Genomic DNA, 18,187 nt, shown 5'->3' with positions numbered 1-18,187 from the left:
TGAGTTTGGCTCTCTGCTTTGTTCTTGCCTGAGGAGACCCACAGATTTGCAAGTGTTACTGCAGCTCTGTTATTTTGTAAAATATTTAATCCTCTCAATAGAGTAGTTATTTGCAGTGGGGAATACTTTTAATATTTTAAATTTTCCAGTGCATTTTACTTAATATAGAGGCAAAAATTTGCTCTAAGTCAAAATAATTACAATTGGATATTTTTCAGAATCATTCACCCTTAGTTTAATCTACCAAATATTGTGTATTTATTGCTTGTTTGTCGCAAAATATATAAGATGAGGAATTTTAAGAATACTCACATATAATTGGGGGGGGGGGTTGCATATAGATTATTTTCCTAAAATCATTCAGCCCTAATATATACCACAATGTGCTTAGCCAAAACAGGCAGCTTGGTAGAAATGCACCTATTGCAGCACAAGGTAAAGGGCCAAAGTTTAAGATGATGATGGTGATGATAGGACAGGCTTTTAGCTGGCTCTGGGTGCCAGGAGAAGAGCAAAAAGATTGATTACCTGTGGACTGAAACAGACATTGCTGAAAGACTGGTTGTTGGTTGTGCAGGAGGGTGCGTATCTGTGTCATTGGTCATGATTAATATTGACAAGAATCTTTAACTGTATTTCAATGTTTTGAATTGCAGGGGAATGTCCGTTTCCTAAAGCTGCTGCTCTCCAGGCGTGCTAACTGGCTGCAGAAAGATCTCGAAGAGATGACGCCCCTCCACCTGGCCACTCGACACCCCTCCCCAAAAGCCCTTGCCCTCCTGGTCAAACACATTGGCCCTGGAGAGGTTGACACACAAGACAAGAACAAGGTAGCACAGTGCAGAAACATGCAGATTAGAGTGTTTGTCTTCCCAACAGTCAGAAACCAGCTGGTCTGCATGTCTGACCAATAACCAACACAGAGATAACAGACTGACTGAAGACGGTTAAGCAGAAGCAGCTGGAATTTGAGGTCAGACGCACATGAAAAACAGAGAAGCACACTCATACAACAGTAAGCCATTAAACAATATGTGGCTTTGTCCTGTGTTCTGCTGATAAGGCCACAAACACACAGCCTCCTCTGTCTATTGGAGCTGACGTGTATCTGACATCAGTTAGTTTTGTAATAATCCAATATGCATCATCGTGTCAGATGATAGTGGTTTCAGTAAATCTCAGAATAGCTCATTGGCTGTTCTGGAGGCAGTATCTGGGCTACAATCTCAGCTGGATATTTAGTTTTAATGCAGCTTGTTCCCCTCGTATGTCCTGACCACTACAAGGGGAGTTACCTTTTTCAGTTTTTATTTTTACAAACTTAAAAGCTTGAGCCAGAGATGCTCCCACTGATTCTACTCTATTCATGATCTATGTTTATTTCTTTATATGTATGTGCAGCAAACTGCCCTCCACTGGTCAGCATTTTATAACCGACCAGAACATGTCCGTCTGCTGATTAAGCACGACTCCAACATCGGCATCCCAGACAGTGAGGGCAAGATCCCTCTGCACTGGGCAGCACACAGTCAGGAGCCCAGTGCCACTCAGACCGTCCGCTGTATACTGGTACACACTTCAGTGCTCACTCACATATATGAAGAAAAATCACCCTTAAACTTCAGCATTCATCAATGTGCATGTCTTTTTTGTGATCTTGCTTGTGCATGTGTGTGCATAGGAAGCAGCTCCCACTGAGTCCCTGTTAAACTGGCAGGACTATGAGGGGCGGACACCCCTGCACTTTGCAGTTGCTGATGGTAACGAGGCGGTGGTGGATGTGCTGACGTCTTACCAGGGCTGTAATGTGACAGCTTATGATAACCTCTTCAGAACACCACTGCACTGGGCAGCCCTGCTCGGTGCGTAAACACACTTCCTGTGTGTGACCTATCGCAGCCTGAACGATTACTACACTCTAGCCATGTCCCAGTTTGCGAGATCTTTACCCTGTTCTTTATCAGTGTTCACATTTGAAGACCAATTACATTACAGATGTAAATTGAAGGATGTCCCATTGCAAAGGCTTTCTTAATTGCAGACAAAAATGCTTTCCCCTATCTCAAGGCAATGAAGGATTCATCTGGTGCATTCCTCATTGCTCATCATACCCCTAGGTTAAATATGCCCCAATTCAATTAAGCTAGCAGACTCTCAAATGACTAAAGTAATGCACTTTTAAATAAATTTAACAGGTTTCAATTCAGCCAAATAGCTAGCAATGCTAAAGTCTAAAAACTGCCACTGAAACCTAACATTTTTCTTTCAGTTATCAGGTATCAGGTCAACTTGTGAGACAGTGCAGCTGTTTAGGTTGTTAACCAATAAAGGCCTTAGCCGTCTACACAAATCAAGGCGAGTGCCATTATCCACAAATGGAGAAAACTTGAAGCTCCCCAGAACTGGCCAGCCTACCAAAATTACTCCAAGAGCCCATCAATGACTCATCCAGTAGGTCACAAAAACACCCAGAACATCTAAAGACTTAGTAAAGGTCAGTATCTATGACTCAACAATAAGAAGGAGACTGGGTGAATCATTGGAGAGTTTCAAGGCCAAAACCACTGCTGATAAATAAGACCATAAAGGCTTGTCTCACATTTTACATAAAAAAATCCCAGGGATCCCCAAGACTTAGAATAAATGAAATCATTTTTTTAAATACTGCATTTTGAATTTACTCTAGCTATTTTTGTCTAATATCAAAATTTCTTTGATAATTTTCAAGATCTGGCAAATCTGAAAAAAAAAAAGAAACCAGGCAGGGTGAAAGACTTTTACATGAAGGATTGAAGGTAAATTAGAAATCCTGACCTTTCCTAAAAAGCAAAATTAACAATGGTATTTGTGTGAAGTTAGCACAATGCTAAAGAAGACAAAGCTTCTCTGATTGTTGCTCTGGATTGTAATATTTCAACAGCATTGAATTTTCAGACTCAAACCTTTTCCTGTGATTCAAGGACTTGTAGATTTAATTAACACACATACCTTTTTTTTTTTTTTACTTGCCATTAGCCTCAAATTTCATATTGGTTAGTGCTAATTAGCTTATCCTTGCTGTCAGTTTACATTGGTTAACATTACCTCTGCTTAGCTAGCATGGTAGCATCAACATTGGGAGCACAGGATGGCAGACATTTAGCTTAAGTCCACACTGTAGCCAAGGGATTCTTTATTTTTCTACAGCTTGTTTCTGAAACCAACAAAGACGCAAGTTTAAGAAACAGCCTTATGTTTACTGACAGTTATGCGTTTTTTGCTTTGTAAAGTAAACTTAAAAAAAACTGAGGAGTCTTTGTAGGACAGTATAACTGAACAATTGTTCCAGCTCTGTAGTGTTGTAATTATCTCCCTCACATCCCATCAATGTAAACACATTTTCCAGGCCATGCCAGAATTGTTCACCTGCTGCTGGAGAGAAACACATCAGGAACAATTCCCTCAGACAGTCAAGGGGCAACACCTCTGCACTACGGCGCTCAGAGTAACAACGCAGTGAGTCCCATATACATACACGCTGACACAACAAAGCACATTTATCCAAAACAAAATGTGATTGGTAGGTTAAAAGTTGTCTCATTCTGTATGATTTGCATCCCTTCAGGTTTGGGTGCTAAAAAATGTAAGAATTGTATTCTATTTTTGGCCAGAATATAAGATTTTAGATTATGTGTGTGTTTAAAAAAGAGTCGGGCTTGACAGATGTCAACACGTTGAGCTTGACAGCTTCTCTTTACACTGTAAAAATGAATATGGAGGCACAACGTCATAGTCCATGTTGCCACTTAGTGGACATAATATGCACACAACTAAAAAAGTTGAGCTGGCTGAAATGTTTCCATTTAAAATATACTATACATATCAGTTGGTCCAACTAAAACTGTAAAGAAAATGTTTGCTCAGCTTAAATCTTTATATTCACTTGGTAGGTATCTTACATAGTTTAACTCTATATAATCAGTTGTGTGAGTTAGTTCAGTTATCAAAAGTGCATCCAATAATCATAATCTGTTTACTCATTATTAATAAAACTAGATTTTTCAGTATTTGTAAAATAATTTCTTCTCTGTTTGTGTGTTTAGGAGACAGTCGGTGTGTTTTTGTCCCATCCATCTGTGAAGGATGAGCCTGATCTAGAGGGGAGGACAGCCTTCATGTGGGCTGCTGGGAAGGGCAGTGATGATGTCCTTTGCACCATGCTGGACCTCACCCCTCATATCGACATTAACATGGCTGACAAGTACGGAGGCACTGGTGAGAACCTGACAAGAGGAGTGAATGATTTTACAACACTCTTCCTCATCTCGCTGTCTTAAAGCAGGGCACTGTGATATAATGACACGTTTAAACTGGTTTATTTCAGTTTATTTTCATCTTTTTTGTGTGTATGCTCTGCCACCTTTTTTGGCTCACTCTGATGATGTCACAGGGGGTTCCCCCTAAGGTGCTAGACCAACTAAGAGAGAGAGAGAAGTGATACTGTCAGCAAAATTAGTACAAGCTAGCTGAATAGACTCTCACTACTGCCAGCACTGTTGTCTGACACACATGACTCGCTGCCACACTCTGACCCCCGGCTTATAATCTCCATGGGCGATAGCCCCTCTGCTCAGCCAGGCGGTCGTTGTTTATGCATGCATAACATGCATCAGTTGAGTCATGCTAATGAGACAGTGTGAGGGGCAGTGAGGCTGACTGGTGCCTGGATCACTTCATGCACTTGATTCTAGTTTGTAGCATCTGGGGACTGGACAGAGGGGGGAGGGGGCTTAAGTGCATGCTCCTCATTAAAAATGTCTGCCTGTTTAACCCTACAATTGAGCAGAGAGACAAGAGGATGTATGAACTAAAGCGAGGTGAGGGAAGAAGGAGTCGGCCCACGTGTTTTTATTGAAGAGAATCCTGCATATAGAAACTGTTGACTAACAATGGTGTAACAGTGCCTCTGTATGTACATTATATAAAGAAACCTATAGATTTCCACATTTAGATTTTTTTTTTATTTCACCTGTAGGCTATCTCTGGGGTAGTTATGTCATCTGGCTCTTCTTTTTACATCTTTTGAATTTTTCTCTCCTACTTCTACAAAGTAATGTGAATTACATAAAAATATGTATGTATAATAATAATAATAATAATAGTAATATAAATTAAGTGACTGCATAAGCATTCACCCCCTTCAAGTCAGTATTTAGTAGATGCACCTTTGGCTGCAATCGCAGCACTGAGTCTGTGTGGATAGGTCTCAATCAGGCTTGCACATCTGGACACTTCAATTTTACTCCACTCTTCTTTGCAAAACTGCTCAAGCTCTGTCAGGTTACACGTGGATCAGGCATTAACAGCCCTTTTCAAGTTCAGCTACAAATTCTCTATTGGATTGAGGCCCTGGCTTTGACTCAACCGCTCCAGAACATTTACACTGTTGTCTTCAGCCATTTCTGTATTGCTTTCGTTGTATGTTTGGGTCGTTGTCTTGCTGGAAAATAAATCTTCTCCCGAGCTGTAGTTGAACTGAATAAGATTGTCCTGCAGGATTTTCCTATATTTTTCTGTATCATTTTCCCATCTACCTCCACAAGCATTCCAAGGCTGGCTGCAGAGAAGCATCCCCACAGCATGGCGCTACCACTATGTTGCTTTACAGTGGGGATGGTGTGTTTGTAGTAATGTGCAGTGTTTGGTGTCCTTCAAACATAGCATCTTATCTGATAGCTAAAAAGCACCATTTTGGCCCATCATCAGACCAAAACACTTTCTTCCTCTTGACTATGGAGTCTCCTACATGGTTCTTGGCAAACTCTAATTGTGGCTGTCTCTTTGCCACTCATCCATAAAGCTTTGACTGGTGAAGAACCCAGTTAACAGTTGTTGTAAGCAGAGTCTCTCCCATCTCAGCTGCTGAAGCTTGTAACTCCTTCATGGTAGTCATAGGTGTCTTGGTGGCCTCTCTCACTATTCTTCTTGCACGGTCACTCAGTTTGTGAGGATCCAGGCAGATTTACACGTGCCATATTCCTTCTATTTCTTGATGATGGATTTATCTGAACTCCAAGGGATGTTCAGTGCCTTGAAAAGTTTTTGTTTCTACCCTCTGACTTATACTTTTCAATCACCTTTTCTCTGAGTTGCTTGGAGTGTTATTTTGTCTTCATGGTGTAATGGTGGCCAGAAAAACTGGTTGACCAGTGACTGGACTTCCAGACACAGGTTTCTTTATACTACAATCACTTGAGACACATTCACTGCACTCAGGTGATCCCAATTTCACTAATTGTGAGTTTACTGGCATGAATTGGCTGGACCTTTGTTGAATTAGGTCAGTCACTTTAAAGGGAGAGAATATTTATGCAGTCACTTATTTTACCACACGTCTTTGTATAATTGACATTCTTTGTAGAAATCTGTTTTCACTTTGGCAAGTTTTCATTTTTTTTTTGTGATTCTTTTGTCAAAAAACGTAAATTACATTGAAAATTACATGACTACTCATGTAATTTACATTTTGTCATGTAATTCATGTGTAATTTGTCATGTAATTTACAATTACATTGTAAATTACATGACTAATGGATGCTTCTTTTAATGTGTTTTTATGTGCACACAGCGCTCCATGCGGCCTCCCTGTCAGGCCATGTTAGCACAGTGAAGCTGTTACTGGAGAGAGGAGCGATGGTCGACTCTCTGGATGTGATGAAGCACACGCCACTGTTTCGTGCTTGTGAGATGGGACACAGAGACGTCATAATCACACTCATCAAAGGTGGTTCATAAACTCAAGTATGGCCACAGATTCTGTTTGGTTATTAAACTTCCCAACTGAAATGTATATATTACCGATCAAGGTTCTGCACATGTGGACCTGGTGGACGTGGATGGTCACACAGCTCTGCACTGGGCAGCTCTGGGGGGCAATGCTGAGGTCTGCCAGATACTGATGGAGACTGGGATAAGTCCAAATGTACAGGTATGACTGCATGAACTTAAGAAAACAAACGCTACAATAACACAACTTATTGTTCATACTTTGTCAGTATTTGATTTTACTCATTTTTTTGTAACAGATATGAGCATTGTGTTAGCTTTTTATCCACTAACCCCTTTTTGAGCTCCTATGATCAACTTTCAGTTGGTGTTGTTTTGAGCACCTTTGAAGAGCTTTCCTTGGTGTGGAAAAAAATATTTTTGCTGCCCCCTTCTGCAGAGGTGACTTTCATATAAATGAAGTATGACAAAATAATCAGTCATCTAAGTAATGGTCAGGTTTGCTTTTGTAGGTCATAGAGAAGCACCAGCAGTAGTTTAAGCTTGTTTCATAACCTGCAAGAAACTCCACAGTGGCATTTTAAATGCAAATATTATGATTAATAAAGCTTAAACATTAAGTTCCAAGCTACTAATTTAACTGCTCTGCATGTGTTTGTTAAATATAAAACTCCTCTTGGACAGGACCAGGCAGGACGCACTCCTCTACAGTGTGCAGCCTACGGCGGCTACATCACCTGCATGGCTGTCCTCATGGAGAATAATGCTGATCCAAACATTCAGGACAAGGAGGTCAGTCAATCTTATACATTCAGAGATATTATCTGAGCGTTTGGATGTCCACATAGATAAATAAGTTCTCTCTTTTTTGTGTGCACAGGGGCGGACGGCTCTCCACTGGTCATGCAACAATGGCTACTTGGACGCAGTGAAACTGTTACTGGGCTACAACGCCTTCCCTAACCTCATGGAGCACACTGAGGAGAGGTGAGCAGAAGTGACACAGGGGAAGGGTAGAATTTGATTAAAATAGAATCATAAATGGTATGTGTTTGGATGTCGTACAGGTACACCCCTCTGGATTACGCTCTGCTAGGGGGGCACAGCGAGGTGACTCAGTTCATGCTGGAGCACAGTGCTTTGTCCATAGCAGCCATCCAGGACATCGCTGCTGCCTCCATCCAGGCCGTCTATAAGGGCTACACTGTACGCAAGGCCTTTAGGGAAAGGAAGCAGCTCCTCATGAGGCATGAGCAGCTGCGCAAGGATGCAGCCAAGTAAGATACAAGCACATTTACATACCTATGTTTATATTTGTGTGTGAAGATATTAAGAGACACATTACATCTGTAGTTAGACTTTTAGAACTTGGTAACAGTACTTTTTTTGGATTTCAGATGCATGAATTTGGGCTTCTTCCTCTTCTGCTCTCTCCATTATTTGCCTCTGTCTGCTCCTGCTCACCCATATAGGAGAATTCACACTCCCTACATATCTATCTTTATCTCTGTCATCCCTGCACACATATACATCTTCTTCCTGTCTCCCCCCTCTGGCTCACTCTCCTTTTGTCATTTGCTAACTACTTACACCTTTGTTCTGTCTTAAACAGTGGTTTTGATTTGTTTTGAGAACGCACACTGCCTTCAACATCTAGGTATTTTAAACAGAGATTTTTCTACTCTATAAGATGTTTTTCTTACAAATATTTAAATATATACCTCCACCTATTGTCCTCTTTTAGACATTTTACATAAAAGATGATCAAGTCCTGACTAGATGTATCGAACTTTTTACTGCTTCTAAATTAAAGAAAAAACTCTCTTGGCAGTTGTATTTGCTTGTATCGAAAAACTATATGTTATGTCATGTGAAATGCCTCTCCAAAATCTTTAAGGATTTATTTAAATTTGCCTTGACAGCCACTAATAGAAATTGGTGATGCAGGTTGTTTTTCTCTTTAAGTAAATCCAATGACTAGTTTTTAGCTCCTTTTGGATTGGCTTAAGTGTCCAGGTTATTCTTATATTTTCCTGAATGTGACCTTCAGTCAGAAAACTTTTAACACCTATTCTCTAAGCCATCAGTTTCCCACAACTACAGTGAATTTAAAAATGTCCACATACTGAAAAAACTACTGACATTAAAAAATGTTCTTTTCCAAGTTAATCCTATGAGGGTATTTTTAAAGAGATCTTATTCTTTACTAGGGTTGTTTTTATGGAAGGTATTTTAAGGAATATTAATTTTCATTCTCTTTATGAGTGCAGGTGAATGAGTAAAAGACAAATACAATCTTCAGTCTTGGTTTTAAGCTTTATGTGTTATTTTCCTTTTGTTCAGGAAGCGGGAGGAAGAACAGCGGAGGAGAGAAGCTGTGCAGCAAGTGTCTGCAACCTCTCCAGAAAAACAGGGAGTTCCTTTGGTGAAAACGGAGCAGGAAAAACGGTCCTTAGTGAACATGATGGAGGACTTATCCATGAATGACTCAGTGGTGGAAACTAAGAAATCATCTAAGACCAAAGAGGAGAGACACAGAGGTTGATGTTTTTTAACTTCAAGATTGTTCTTTCACTTAAAGTACATTTTTACAGACTACCAAATATTTTGCACAGTCTTTTACTCTTTTCTTTGCTTTGTTCTTTGTTTCTGTGTCAAGCCCACAGGAGGAAATCTGCCAGAAGAAATAAAGCAGCAGAACATCATGAACCTCCTGATGCTTCAAGACGCCACTGTGATAATCCAGGTGATACTGTCCCTGATAATTCCACCAGATTAAAGGACCTCATTTCTCTAACCAGCTGCAGCCAGCCACCCACCCTCAAACCTAGACCCCCCTCCATGCCCAAAGTCAGGGAACGACCCTCCTCAAACACAAGTGTGACAAACCAAAGTGACTCTTCACGAGAACGTGTCCCTCTGAAAAGGAGGGATGCTCATTTGTCTGTGAAGATGCCCCCCACAAATACTGATGCCTATACCTCGTTAGGAAGCAGTTCATCTTTAGACCACAAAAGTCCTTCCAGGAAAACTCCGTCAGCCACACCTGAAACTATCTCCACACGCAAGCACAGGGAACTCAGCATGGAGCAGTCCAAAGCGAGGAACAAGGCGGCACTCATCATCCAACGAGCCTGGCGAAGGTGAGTTTACGCATTTTAGTACCCAAGGGATTTTCAGTAGCTGAAGCCTTTCTTGCTGTGAGAGATTGGCACTGCCATGTGGTGCCCACATGTGCTCTCTTCCCACATACTCAACACTTTTGGGGGGTGGGGGTTGAGCGTGGGAGTGGTGAGATATGTAGGCAGGGGACAGACGGGCTATAATCTGGAGCTTTCATACTGCTTTAACAAGAGGCTAAAAGTTCAGCCGCACTGCTCTAATAGCTCCCAGCAGCCTCTCCTCGCTGCTCTCTCTCTTGTACACGCTCTATGTTTCTCTAAGAAGCTGCCAGTCCACCACAGGATGTCCTCTGTTTCCATTCAGCTTCACGATTATATTGTGTATGTGCTGCCTATAAACTGCCTTGAATAAACTCTTGTTTACTTAGTTCATGCTTCATGAGTGTTAGCGTGAGGACTTGCCAGCTTTTAGGCCTTTGAACGTTGTCTGAGATATTTTTATTGAACACTAATGCGTGCATGAATGCGTGTCTGCAGGTTCCACGCACGCAGGCGGAGAGAAGCAAGGAGCAGTCAAGAGGTTGAGATAAGTCAGTTGAACCACGCCCAGAACAGGAAGAAGATGGAAATACGGAACCAATCCACAAAAGTGTTGCCCAGTAAGACCTCAGTGCTACAAAGTATCTATGGTAAGATCATTGCTTTTTGTTTTGTAGGGGGTTATTGATGACAAATCACAGGAAATTAAAGCAAATGTAATTAAAAAAAAAAAAAAAACCTCACATATCCTTTTGGACATGCAGGTTGTAAAAATGGGCGACCCCATGCCTTTTCTCCAATATAATCTTCACACCACCAAAAATTTGGACTTATACTTCTAGACAAATCTTATTGGAATTGATACAGGATAAAGAAACAGAATACTTGTTTAGGTTTTTGCCTTTATTCATACTTGACAGTGGATAGGGTTGGAAATCAGAGTAGAGAGATGACATGCGGGAAAGGAGCCAAAGGCCAGACTTGGACATGGGCCACCTGCTTGGAGGACTTAGCCTCCATATATGGGGTGCAACCTAACCACTAGGCCATCAAGGCCTTACTTAGTGTGGACTAAAACAAAAAAAACCCAAGATGAATTAATCTGTCAAATATAACCAATAAAACCAAATCCAAACAGTCTAAGGCTGGGCTGACACTCTAAGCCAGTGGTTCTCAACATGGGGGTTTCCGTATCCCCTTGGTGGTCCCGAGACACTGAGAGGGGGTCCCCAGAGGTCTTCCAAAATAAAAAGATAATTTTGAATTATTTTATACTGTATATTTTTCCCATTATTATAAAAATATATGCATATAATTAGTCAAATTTAAAAACATGATCATTTGGTGGGATTTCTGTTCAAATAAAAGTTCTATTTAAAAAAACCCTGTAAATGTAAGTCTGCACACGACTTGTTTAATTTGCACAGTTGTATTCAACTATGCTTCAACCACCTTTAAGTACAGTGGGGGTCCCGGATCTCTGGCACCTTTATTTTTGGGGTTGTGGGCTGAAAAGTTTGAGAACCCCCTGCTCTAATGATGCTCGATACTGTTTTTCTGCTGCTATTTTTTGTCTCTTCATGTTGCTTTTTAAACATGGACTGTATCAGACTCCCATCAGTCCTTCATGGATCTACAAAAAAAAAAAAAAAAAAAATCAGCATCAGGTGACTATGGCCTGCAGAGTAAATGCAGCCCAGTTGTTCTAACACATGCCAAGCTTCCTTGTTGCACAAGAAAGACATTAACATGGCACACCTTCCTCTCTGGCTAGCATGTTCCATTATTATGGGTAAGGGTACTGTAGATTTGTTTTCTTTTTTAAATTGTAGTCAATTCTGTATTCTTTCTCTTGCTGACAATAAATGCTTACTTTTGCAATTAATTTTTGATGAGCAATACAGTGGCTGGATACTTTAGTGGTTTACATCACTGAGTTTGGTACAGGAGATCAGGGCTTCGAATCCTGGTCAGGGCACAATCTGTATCCAGTGTGGGCCCTTAAGAAAAGGCCCAATACCATGAACACTTATCCCAGATGTACGTCATGTTGGACAAAAGCATGACGTTGTTGTAGTCTGCAACACGATTAGATTAACAAGTAGATTAACTTCAACATATAAAAAACAGATCTTAAATTAAGTGCCAGAGTTTTTATTGCTGTTTTAAAATCCAGATTATATCCGAGTTATACTGATGTTGGACTATCCTTTCAATAATGGACTAACTAGGGGTCAGTTGTGCTTTAAAAACTAATTGTGTATTGTGTTTATCAGAAGTCATTTGCTGGTAGCAGGATATATTATTACTTCCACCAAATTGTACACAGAGAATTTCCCTTTATAATTTTCCGCTGCTCTTGGTAAAGTCAGCGTAAAAAGTTTGAATGATTGTGTTCACACATTTAGCTTAAACATGGAAAATTCTGGAGTTAAGTTGGAGTTTTTGGTATATGTGAAAGCAAGATTTATCAAAGTCTATAATGGTTTGTGTGTTGGTTGATGACCAGCCTTTAAAAGATTTTTCTTGTTGTTTTTAAAGCAGTATAGGTTGATACCGAGTACCCTCTTATTCCAAAGAACATTGTTTACATCCTTAGACTTTTCCTCTCATCTCTTTGGTATGAAATGTACAAAGGCGTATTAGGGCCACTCTAAAAAAAAACCTAAAGAGGGACAGATAATTTTGAGATTTTTTTTTAATATTAAAAGTTAAACATTTACAATATTTTTTTGAGATTGAGTGATACATTAACAAGAAAAATATCATATATTTTATAGTTGTACAATTGTAAATTCATGAGTACAAAAACAAATATTTTAAGTTATTTTCAACTTTATAATCTCAAAAATGTCAAATTTTTAAGTCACACATTTACAACAGTATGTGATTTATTCTGAACAGCTACAGTTTATGGCAATGTCTCGTCAAAATCCAGACCCTACAGTGTTATAAAGCAGACACTTTTCCAAAGCAACATCAGAAGTGACAGACAGGTATTCATGGCATTAAGGACCTTGCCCAAGGTACTGATCATGCCTTGACTGGAATTTGAACCCCCAAACTCCTGTACCAAAGTCAGCGATGTCCACCAGAGATATCAAGCTTCCCAGCTGCAGATCTTTATAATCAAGTGATGATTTTGGGCTGAAATCACAGATATTCAGCTTCATTTGGTGGAACTCAGTAAACTGGAAATAATGAATTAGATTTCTTGTAAATTTCTGACTATGTATTCTCAAGTATTTGTCATTTTTCTAAAAAATTAACAGATCCTCTTAACTTTTTTTGAGGGGTCTCTAATGTGCTGTCATACATATTTAAACAAAAATAAACAGAGATTTTGAGTAATAAAAGGCAGAGGCCTTGAATGAGGATACTCGTCACACCAGTTTAAAACATGCAGTAACTGACTTATTCCAGGAACAGGTCCCCCATATGTTAATGTCTAAAAGACACTTCAGTCCACATACCGGGACAGTATCAGCCTGGTAGGCTGTGTTGAACCTCTGCCGGGGTTTCGCCCCACAGACAGGCCTGACCTTCATCACACATCACCAGGTGATGATGGGAGAGCAGGCAGAAACCTTGCTGCGCCAAAACATACGTACATGCACAGACAGACAAATAGTCCCCCCTCCCATATCCTCGCCCCAACTTAAACCTTCCTTCTGACGTGGTTGTCCCCTCCCCCTCCCCCTTCACCTCACCTCCCTCCCTCTCTCTCTTTTTTGCTCTCTGACAGTCTTGGCACTGTGAAAAGTTCAGAGCTGTCAGGGGGAATGTCAGACGACTGCGTAGAGCAATCAGCTAAACACACACACTCGTACATATGAACCCCAACAGGGTGCCACACACATATTACAAGACTCATTCTCGCTCTTTTTTTGAGATGCCATTGGACACACAACTGTGGACTGGGTCAAACTGCTCCGTTCATCACCAGAAACTATGTTTTCAATTCCTTTTTGAACTATTTCATCTAAAGTATTGGTAGAAGCACGTGCTGAGAGCGACATTTATTTTAGTACAGTGCTTAACAAATTTATTAGACCACCAACCAAAGTAAGGTTTATGCCACAGCTGCCCGAAATTAACAGCATTGGTAATTACCGAAATCATTTTTTATGTTTCTGCAATGGTTAATACACCAATATGTAGAAGCTCTTTAACCCAATTGATATTTTTAATGCTAAAATATGATGATTATTGTTATCCATGAATTTTCAAATTTACTGATTTACAAAAAAATGAAAAAATAGTAAAGCACATTCATATTTCTTGATTAATATGTCAAATTCTAGTTATTTACTTGCATTCCTGAACAGAAAAAATCGTTTTAGTAGTTGAATGTTATGCTTGATTAATTTCTGACTTCTCAGAGAAGCCCAGTGAGCCGGCTCAAATTTGGGTATAAAAAGGTGAATTCAGTTTGAAATTCCTCATTCCTGTTCAAAATCGTAAAACGTAGAGAACTCAATGAAAATGAAAGAGTCTGCATTAAAGCACTACATGATGCTGGATGGTCTCTGAGACAAATATGACAGTTGGTCTAATAAATTAGTTAAGCACTGTATATTAGAAAACAAAACTGTTGAGGACAAGTTTAGTTTTGATTGAAAAAAATACCTGTCCTCTGCATCACATACTAAAAACATAAAAAACTTGAGTAATTCATCTTCACTAAGCTCCTCAAACATTGGAAAATAACAGTGTTAACGATACCTGTTGCAGACTTTCTTCTTGCAAAATCAGGCCACTGATTAGCAGATACAATTTTCAGCATAAGAGATTTAATAATCATTAACTTTTTTGTATTTCACTGCAAGAAATTAAAATAAAACCCACAACAGAAGAGTTTAAATGATTTAACTGCCTCTCTGAAATACCCATCACAGATTGAATTCATTTTAGATACTTCCTGTGATGTATTGGGCATTTTCTATCGATTTACTTATTTATTTTTGGTCCCAAAAGATGAAAATTGGTGATATTTAGGCTCCAGTGAGGTTCGAACTCACGACCCCTGGTTTACAAGACCAGTGCTCTTACCACTGAGCTATGAAGCCTGTGTTATAATCTGTAAAACCAAATTTACTTTATGAAGACTACACCTTAGACAGTCATAGGTGCCGTCAGACTAGATGGACCAGTTCCAGGAGTGTTGTGTGCTTTGTTACAGAGAGTTCGTTAGTCTGGTAGAATAGTGATTAATACAGTTCATAGCCATCAACTTTACTATAACTGGGAGAACTGAGATTTTGTGGAAATCTCTTTTATGTGAACCACAGCAGCTGGCACCTGTTTGAAAACCAGTTTCCTTTCTTACAATTTTGTTATCTAATACACGCCTAAGAAGCCAAACTGGTACCAAGTGAAGAGCTGTTTGGAAGCCAAAAGACCAGCTCTAATTGCTGGACTAAGCCAAAATAATCCGGATCTCTAAAAGAGACAGATTCCCATCACAACAAGTGAGGCTGGACCGGCACTGGCAAGATCAAGGTTTATGTTGTCAATGATCAAAAAATGGTGTTGACAATGGTAATATTAGAAGTTCACTTTTATGTGAATGTTTAAGATATCCATCCATTTTCTTTACTGCTTATCCTGTTTGGGGTCGCGGGGACTGGAGCCTACCCCAGCTGTCACTGGAGGATAGGTAGGGTACACCCCGAACTGGTTGGCAGTCAATCACAGTGCTGGCATATAGAGACAGTCAACTAGGTACACTCTCACACTGTACAACACCTATGGCCAATTTAAAGATTTATTTCTGGGCATTTTTGTGCCTTTATTAGATAGAGGAGGACAGTGGACAGAGTTGGAAACAGGGTCAAGAGTGGGGCAGAGGCATGCAGCAAGGGGCCCCAGGCCGGATTTGAACCAGGGCCACCCGCGTATGTGGGGAGCGCCTTAAACCACTAGGCCACCTGCTCCCCACCTATGGCCAATTTAGATTCACCAATTAACCTAACAAGCATGGTTTTGGGGATGGGAGGAAGCTGGAGTGTCTGGAAAGAACCCACAATTGCACAGGGAGAACTTTCAAATTATGCACAGAAAGCCCCTTACCGGGAATCGAACTAGGAACCTTCTTGTTGGGAAGCACCTGATATCAACAGTTGTTTGTACAGTATGTGGATGTAAGTGTATGTATGCACATACCCATATACAGTATATGTGGGTATTTTTTACATAATTCCATAATTATTTACAATGTAGGTGCAATACAACTATTTGTCTTGGAAACTTGTTCATAATTTCTTGTGATTCTCTCCTCTTTCAGTTTATTTTTATCACAATGTTTTTGTGGATTGTATTCCTTGTTACAAAGTACAATTATAATATGGTGAGGTTTAATTACAAGCTCCTCTCCAGCAATTAGTAAGCCAGTAGCTTAATGAAGATATTTATATTATCTTAATTATTTTTTCCACAATTTGAACAGCACACAGTTTGAGCAGCACACAGTTTTGGCAATTTGATAGTGCTTCTCTAACAACTTAATAATGTTCTTCTTTAACTAGAGTACAATATCTTTGTACTCTTTCCAGCCCACTACTGTTGGCAACAGGAATAGCTGCATTTTGGATTTTGGGGGCCATTTGGTGGGGTAAGTAGTGCCAGTGTCATTTATCCTGGAGTTGCATGAGTGGAGCCTGAGTTTATTGAAGGTGCTGATGGTTTTTGGGCCGTGGTGTCCATGTGGTGAGTAGGTTTTAGGAGGCCATAGCTTACTGTCCAGCCTTCCTAAGGTGCCGTGTCATACCGGGAGATAACACTGGTGAGGGGTGGTTCCCATTCAGCAACCCTAGGGCTGTCTTGCTGCATGGTTGATTTGTGGGGGCAAGTGGGGGCCACGTGGTAAAGAATCATGAATAACTGGTGAACTGGCATACACAAAGCCTGAGTCTGCTGAAGGTTTCTACGCTGTGTGAAAACTAAGGGCCAAGTTGTCAGTTATGTATCTTATCAGAAGAGCATAATTTTGATGAGTTTTCATCACTGGGAACTTGTCATCAGGGCACAAATGTTGAAAGTTAATTAGTCAAACTTCCTCTCTCGAATACCTTTCACAGGTTTGATAAATTTCGAGTACTTTCCCTGATTTATTTGACTTTTTAAAAATATAATGAAAGCTTGTTTGTTGCCTAGAATGATTAAAATAACACATTTTGAGGTCTCAGGGAGGATTAAAGTCACAACTCTTGGTTTACAAGACCAGTGCTCTAACCACTGAGCTATGAAGCTTTTGTCAGGACGTCCTTAACAAGACTGACCTTATGAAGACTACACTCTGGACAACCATGGGTGATACTGACTAGATGAACCAGTTAGAGGAGTGTCCTGATGGTTGAAATAACTCACAAGATGTAAATGCAAATCTAAATGACAATAATATTTGTCGTTTTACTTTTCTTTCCCGTCCTAGGAAACTCAATGGCCAGACGAGGGCGTTCACTCCGAGGCTCTCAGTCTCAGCTTTTTCTGGACCTTCCTCTACGCACGCAGAGCCAATGTAAGAGCAAAAACAAATACAAACACACAGTTTTAAAACATTTAAAGTCTCTAAAAGGTCACTCCACTTGTTGATTTTACAGTGAGCGGTATAGACTGTGTGCATCTAACTGAGGCTGTGAATCAAGCCAAGCAGTTCTCCTACCATCTAAGACCGCAGAGCGCCGGACAGGGGAGCAGAGGTCGAGGGAAGCATTAAAACCGCACACACTAACACACATTTAGTGTTCTTTGATGTTTTCTCAGCTGGCTGGCAGCCTCACCTCTATAGAATTACTACACATATTGTTCGCTCAGTGTGCCAAGCTTTCTAAAATTAAGCCATATGACATCAGAGGCATGACCTCACAGGGTGGGGTTAAGTCTACAGAAATGTTGTGTGTAAAAGATAACCTTTCATCCATTGTGGAAGGAACATACACACACGCCATCCCCTTCATTCTCCGCCGCTCTCGCACACACACTGAGATAACCTTTCCTCCTGTTGTGGAGAATGAGGCGGTCTATCAACAGCCGGTCATACAGATAGCCCACCTGCAGCCACAGAGCCACACACACACACTATTACACAACAGTCTGGTCTATAAGTGCTTTCACTCTCTGGAAAAATATTTGCTTTTACCTGCAGTTTTTAATCACTCTGATATGCATTTGCACAAAAAGTCCATATTGTGTTGTTTTAGCTGTATACCTCAGTGTCTGATGTTGTTTCACTGTTTATTAATAAAATAAAACAAACACAA

At 40.2% G+C, this 18,187-nt stretch overlaps 1 protein-coding gene and 1 non-coding gene across 4 annotated transcripts in view; one reads left to right on the top strand and one right to left on the bottom strand.

Annotated features, from left to right (window-relative positions):
• invs (inversin) overlaps positions 1-18,171 on the top strand; it is a 31,866-nt gene extending 13,695 nt beyond the window's left edge. Inside the window, exons 5-19 of one of the 3 annotated variants that reach the window (XM_041792920.1) lie at positions 657-830; positions 1,402-1,569; positions 1,682-1,862; positions 3,386-3,495; positions 4,083-4,254; positions 6,608-6,763; positions 6,846-6,967; positions 7,450-7,557; positions 7,646-7,752; positions 7,833-8,042; positions 9,109-9,305; positions 9,425-9,908; positions 10,425-10,576; positions 17,359-17,445; positions 17,528-18,171. In XM_041792920.1, the coding sequence (XP_041648854.1) occupies positions 657-830; positions 1,402-1,569; positions 1,682-1,862; positions 3,386-3,495; positions 4,083-4,254; positions 6,608-6,763; positions 6,846-6,967; positions 7,450-7,557; positions 7,646-7,752; positions 7,833-8,042; positions 9,109-9,305; positions 9,425-9,908; positions 10,425-10,576; positions 17,359-17,445; positions 17,528-17,643 (2,544 nt within the window). In that variant the 3' untranslated portion in view covers positions 17,644-18,171. Of the gene's footprint in view, positions 1-656; positions 831-1,401; positions 1,570-1,681; positions 1,863-3,385; positions 3,496-4,082; positions 4,255-6,607; positions 6,764-6,845; positions 6,968-7,449; positions 7,558-7,645; positions 7,753-7,832; positions 8,043-9,108; positions 9,306-9,424; positions 9,909-10,424; positions 10,577-16,480; positions 16,540-17,358; positions 17,446-17,527 lie in introns of those variants that run through there. The other 2 variants (XM_041792919.1, XM_041792921.1) reach the window with 2 other exon arrangements.
• Positions 14,923-14,995, bottom strand: trnat-ugu. The gene has a single exon. It is a non-coding gene; the product is annotated as a tRNA-Thr (tRNA).
• Positions 18,172-18,187: the final 16 nt, after the last annotated feature.

The sequence above is a fragment of the Cheilinus undulatus genome, linkage group 8 (assembly GCF_018320785.1).
Source record: "Cheilinus undulatus linkage group 8, ASM1832078v1, whole genome shotgun sequence".
Classification (NCBI taxonomy): domain Eukaryota; kingdom Metazoa; phylum Chordata; class Actinopteri; order Labriformes; family Labridae; genus Cheilinus; species Cheilinus undulatus.
The sequence above is the reverse complement of the archived record's forward strand: the minus strand, read 5'-3'. Positions and strand labels throughout refer to the sequence as shown.